Source organism: Eurytemora carolleeae, unplaced genomic scaffold (assembly GCF_000591075.1).
Source record: "Eurytemora carolleeae unplaced genomic scaffold, Eaff_2.0 scaffold1741, whole genome shotgun sequence".
In the NCBI taxonomy this organism is placed as follows: domain Eukaryota; kingdom Metazoa; phylum Arthropoda; class Copepoda; order Calanoida; family Temoridae; genus Eurytemora; species Eurytemora carolleeae.
Genome location: NW_019397662.1, coordinates 5,812 through 11,969, shown reverse-complemented (window position 1 = coordinate 11,969; position 6,158 = coordinate 5,812). Strand labels below are relative to the sequence as shown.

The window sequence follows — 6,158 nt, the reverse complement described above, 5'->3', positions numbered from 1 at the left end:
ATTTTTTATTTTATTTAATTCTTTTTGATTAATTTTTATTTTTATTTGATTCGTTTTCTGTTTTTTTTGTTTTGAGGTTTATTTATTCTACGAAAGTTTTGGATCCCATGGCCATATTTCCTAACAACCTCTAGTGATTATACTACCCCAGGTCAGGTTAAGATAATTAGATAGTCACGAGAGGTTGCCAAGTAATATCACTTGTACTTAGATGTTTGCAACATTACTTTTTCCTTTTTGAAGATTTTATTTTCGGTCTCTGTTCTTTTTTGTGGAGTATTTCACAAAGAATTTACGATCCGTTTCATTTCATAAAGTAAAAAATTAAAGCTCGGTAGTCCTCACTTCCTAATGGGTACAGTACAGATAGAAGATACAAACTTTTTCTTGCTAAAAACAAGAATTTAATTTTTTAATTTTTCTGTTTTAAATTTTTTTGTTTTTTTATTTTATTTAGCTTTTTGTTTCTTACATTGCTTATTTTTTTGTGTCCTGTTAAGTCTATTTAAAAAAAAAATGTTATTTATATTTTCTCCTGGCGAATTTTTAAATAAAGATAACAAATCTTCACTGTAAATCTTACAGCAAATCGATGGGGTTTTATTCATGAATTTTTATTTCTTCAGAATGAAAGATTAAAATAATTTAGAAAAAAATAATAATCGTTAAAAAACAATTTATATTTTAAGAATGGAAATCCATCAATTTTCTCTCTTAAAAACAATCACATATGTTTGTTACAACCATTTTGGTAAAAAATGTATAAAAATTGTAAGTCTGGTCGTTGGGAGTCCCAAAAAGTCTGATTTGATTTTTAAAAACTTACTTCTTTTCACGAGATGTCTTGTTGTATTTTATTTGTTTATTTTGTGATTTGTCTGGCTTCTGGGAACTGATGTTTGTTAAAATATTTATCTAAAAATAATTGCAAGACGTTTCTTTTCCCAACTTCCATTAAATTGTAATGAACTTGGTGTGCGATCAGGTAGCAAACCTTGATCCCTGGGAAAGTGCGGAAATAAATTCGCGGATTTCCCAGCCCTCCCCGTCTCAGCGGTTCTGCCAACCCGCCGCTCCCGCCAATTCTTGGACAGTTTTTCCTGAAAGTTCTCCCGCACCGGTGAAAAATGCGTGGGGACTGCCTTCTGCTGCAAGTGCTCCGCCCACCACAACCCGCCCCGCCCCTTCAAAACCATTCTCCTATAGTAACAATAATGGATTTTTAAATGGCTTCAACAGGTTTTTATTTTATTTTATTTTTGTCAATTATTTATTTATTAGTTATTTGTTTGTCAGAAGTAGATTGTTTTTTATTTTTCTGTTTTGTTTTTCTTCATTAACTATTAATTATTTTTTTTTTTAGCAACCTGCCCGTGGCTGGCACCCCTGTTTCTTCTGGGGCCTCTCCTGCGGGTAAATATTCATTTTAAAAATTTTATATTTAAGTGGGTTTTTTTTCCAAAAAAAATTATACTATTTTATTCCAGACATTTACATTGCAACCCTAAAACCAGGAATGTAAACTTAGATTGCATCCCTTTTTAGGGTTGTTGTTACGCGAGCCATGCTGCGTATAGAAAGTCTGTTTGTCGCCCCTGTGTATTTCTGAGTTCCTCCTGAAGATCTGTACGGAATGTATTGTGAAAGAACTAGTTTAGGAACTGTTTACAGTCCGACTGCGCAGACGCAAGATTTCTCGCGGANTTGTTCCTTTGTTTCTTTGTTCCTTTGTTCCTTTGTTCCTTTGTTCCTTTGTTTTTTTGTTCCTTTGTTCATGCATTAATTCATTTAAGCATTCATTTAATCAGTTGTTTTATTCATTTATTCATTCTTTCATTCATTTATCCTATAATTATTAATTTAAATAAAATGTGTACTGAAGAATTTTACCAATGTGTAGTGTACTGTGTACATAGAACCTAACAAATGTTTTCTTTATTTGTACTGCAAAAAGTGTCATAAACATGTACAATATATACAAACTCATTATTCTGAAGGTGGGTTATAATTTCAAATATTAAGAACTGTAAACAAATGTAAACAAATCATATTAAATGTAAACAAACTCTAATTTGTAAAGGCGGTGTATGATTTTGAACATTATGTACTGTAAACAAATGTAAACAACTCTGATTTAATGTTAACAAACTCTAATTTCTAAAGGCGTTGTACGATTTTGAACCAGAGAATGCTGGTGAGCTGGGGTTCAAGGAGGGAGACATCATCACCCTTAAGCAGAAACTGGATGACAACTGGTAAACATTAATAATCATCCTGCACCCCCTGCTTAATCCAATCAGCTTCGCCCGGCACCGCAAAATTTTGATGACAAATTTATTACTAAATCTGCCTTTTTCAATGCTTGCAAATTACAAACTGCACTTTTTCTTTCCCCAAAAAATCAAATTTAGAAATGATTTTTTTATCTTTGTGAAAAAAGCATGATTAGAAGAGGGCTGGGGAAATCAATTTTTATTTATTTTTAAAGCATGATTATTGAGTAGAGGGTTGGGGAAATGATTAAATAAATCCTGAGCATGATATTGTTGTTCAGGTTTGAAGGAACCCTGAACGGGAAGTCGGGATTCTTCCCGATAAACTATGTGACCGTGTTGGTCAACTAAATTGTTATTCTTTTTTAATTTGCTGTCCACAATTTTTATCAATGTCATTTTTATTAAAAAGTTTGACGAATATTGAAAGATAAAAGTACATTGATACTCTACTGCTGTTTCATGGAAAAGTGGGAAGTTATATCTATAAGCACTTGTCTCATTTCTTCCATTCTGTTTAATCTTTATAATTTTCAGGCAATTTTTTTACCAAAAAAAAAATTATTTCAATTGGTTCATTTTCATTTTTGCCGGTTAGCTCAGGGAGATTTTACGTTATCAGTCTTTCATCTATCCGGATCATAAGTTCTGGTTTTAACTGAAGTCATAAAATCCATTTTTTACTTCAAAAAAGGACTGAGGCCGAATTAAAAGAATTTTGACACGCGTCTCAAACATAAATGGTTCCAATTAAAATTGTATATTCTATGTTTCAAGATTTAAGCCGGCGCTATATTGAAACCGGTTTTTGGTGGACTTGAGACGTGGCATAATGTTCACGTGACCCTTCATGCAAAGATGGCAATGCCTGATTCACAACAATGCCCTTAAATCTTGAACAATAAACTGGAAGTTTTTCGAGGTTTGAAATTATTTAATTCTGATAATTCCTGTATATTTTCATGCAGTATAGACATGTGCAAGTTACTGTTGTAGAAAAATCACAATTAAGAATAATTCATTTTCAAAATTTCGAACATTCATATCTAACTCATACTTGATCAGACAAAGGGTACTGTTGTGAATCGGACATTGCCATCTTTGTATGGAGGAGGGTTACTTGAAATTACGCTGAACATGAACCAATGATGTTTTTAACAAGATATTTGTAAAAGAATGTTTAAGAAAAGAAAAAAATTACACACAAATTTGTTTTAAGATATACAGAAAACTCAAGTTTTTTAAATTCATTTACGGAAGATGATAAAATTTACAGTCCCCATTTCTAAAGAAAAAAGAATTTTTATTTGTTTAATTTTTATTATTTTCAGGCAGCTTCGTCCTCCCTGCCTAATCCTGATTGTTGTGATTAGTCCACAGCTAGCGAGCTGGTAGCCAGAGGCGTGGCCAGGGGGGCGTTCCCAGGCATGAACCAGGGGTGTTCCTAGAGCCTCAGTCTCTTCCTCTTTTGTCAAATTATATAATGTACTTATACAAACATGTAAGCCCGGTTTTGGAAGTGCCGCAATTTTTAGTTAAAAGCAAACAAGATGTATTATGTAAACCTTATCAAACCATCTACTTGTTTTCGTGTTACTTCAATACTTTCTTTCCTCATAATTCGCCACATATTGTTGGTTAAAAATAGGACTTTGTCCAAAATCTTCTTTGTTCTCTGTTTTCACCTAAACCGCGGCTCTAATTGTTAACCTCAGGCTAACATTAAGCCTTTTATATCCAGTGCTTGTCTCGTGTATTTTGTTTATCAGGCTTTATAGCAGTTATTGGTTTTTATCTAGTTTATTCCGACGTCGGACAAATCTACGAAATTCTCAACAAGAAAATGGCGCATTTTTCCTCTTATTGTTGAATGCATTTATTCTCCTGTTGATTTTATCATATCAAAACTTTGTTAACACTTTCTTGTCCAATCTCTCTAATCAAATGTGTAACAAATATTGTTCTAAATGTTCAATTAGGAGGTTATATTGTGAAACAATTTTATGGAGGGAAAAAACATGTGATGGTTTATTATATATGTTCCTTATAAATTTTAACATTCCAAATTTGCATTTAACAGTGGTTTTACTACTTACGTCATACGTGTTAAATTTAATCATTTGAAATTTGATGAATCAATTTGTATTCTGATTTTTTTAAGGGAAAAGGGGCAAAGGTGAAGGGTTTGATAATATTCCAAGCATTCAATATATTTTTCACTGTTTCAAGTAGCTGAAAGTAATAGCTTTAGAACCAATTTATTCTGAACCAATAAGAATTCAGTGCAGATATTCTGAACCAATAAGAATTCAGTGCACATATTCTGAACCAATAAGAATTCAGTTTACATATTCTGAACTACTAAGAATTTTGAAATTTTCTTATGCTAGATGACATTTTAAAGCATCGTAACAAACCATATATTAAAATCGGGGTTTAATCAAGGAGTAAGATAATTCCGAACACATCATTAAGTACAATTACTGTTAAACATTTAAAACCCAAAAAATTATAATTAGGGATTATTAGCCAGGCTTTCAACTTTAATGTTTTCTGTGTTCAGTGTCTCAATCCTGATGTTGTAGTCCCGCCCTTCATCCATCAGTTCATTTCAATTAGGGTTTCCAACGCAAGTGGATTTTGCTTACTCGTAATTGCGAGCCCTGTAAACTCCTCGCAATTTCGCGCAATTCAAGAATAGTTGCGCGCAATTCGAGAACAGTTGGGCGCAACTCCGCGCAACAGAATTGCGATTGGAAACCCTAATTTCATTTGATATTTTATCGATATTTTAACTTAAATGGGGTTTCACTAGATATTTTTAAGATATTTTTTAACACTCATCGCTATTTAAATAAAGTTTTCTCCACTAATTCATAATTGGATTTAAAATGTTCCAACATTTGAATACGATTTTAAAATCTGACTAATTTTGTTTTAATTACAAATTATCTGCATTTTGTAACACTTCAAGCTTCCAAAAAGTCCACTCACTTTACTAAAATGTTTTTTGCTTTATTTTTTCTTTTCTTTTCGCTCTCTGTATGGATCTCAGTCGTCAATTAGTTTCTGAAAAGAGTTTCTTTTCTATGGAAAATAATTGGCCTCTAGATTGATGAAAACCAAACGGCTTGCATTGCTTTGTGCACTCACCAATTCGTATACAGCTTTAAAGCATTGGTGTTTTCGACCTGGGGTTTTATTTTTTGTTCTTTTTCAGACCTCAACATTTGGAGTTTTATGAAACATCAATATTATCTCTAAGTTTGCATTTATTCAGCTATTTACCTGTTTTATATTTACAGAAGTTATCTAAGCGATTTCTGTAAGATAAAAAATCAATCTTCATGCAATAAAAAAACAAACTTAGAAAAGTATGAATAACATTTCTGATTTTTGTGGAGCATAAAAACTGCAAATCTTGACGGTTAAAAAAATAACTTTAAAAACGAAGTCCATGTTTAGCACGAGTCCATATATCCTATTCAGTCTCTCTGTGTGGCATTAATTTCTCCTTAACACGTGTATTACTGTTATGTACAATTTAAACAATAAATATTTATCGTCTTATAAAATATTAATTTTTTTCTCATTGATAATTATCTATTTTGTTAAATATGGGTATGCATGGATGAGGGAGGGAACCCCCTGACACCGTGAGACTCTCAGATATGCTAGGTAGACCGAGCCGCCGCGATGCAGTAAGAGTATTCGCTATGCAGTAAACTAGCTTCAGCTATACAGCACAGCTTCCTTACAACTCAAGGTTTTTACATGGAAAATAGAATTTTTCATTTTTTCAACAAAGTGGCATAAGAATTTTACTTAAGATTATTGTTTATGGATTGTCTGCATGATTTTTAACTTATATTGACTCACAAAGTT

The 6,158-nt window shown here is 32.2% G+C and overlaps 1 protein-coding gene and 1 long non-coding RNA gene across 2 annotated transcripts in view; both read left to right on the top strand.

Moving 5' to 3' along the window:
• LOC111715396 (endophilin-A) overlaps positions 1-2,624 on the top strand; it is a 6,017-nt gene extending 3,393 nt beyond the window's left edge. The window contains exons 7-10 of the mRNA XM_023490708.1: positions 986-1,120; positions 1,364-1,413; positions 2,160-2,255; positions 2,555-2,624. Coding sequence (XP_023346476.1) covers positions 986-1,120; positions 1,364-1,413; positions 2,160-2,255; positions 2,555-2,624 — 351 coding nt within the window. The remainder of the gene's footprint in view (positions 1-985; positions 1,121-1,363; positions 1,414-2,159; positions 2,256-2,554) is intronic.
• A 976-nt stretch (positions 2,625-3,600) lies between these two features.
• On the top strand, positions 3,601-5,848 carry LOC111715403 (uncharacterized). The gene is made up of 2 exons (XR_002768225.1): positions 3,601-5,469; positions 5,739-5,848. It is a non-coding gene; the product is annotated as an uncharacterized LOC111715403 (long non-coding RNA).
• The last annotated feature ends 310 nt before the right edge of the window (positions 5,849-6,158 follow it).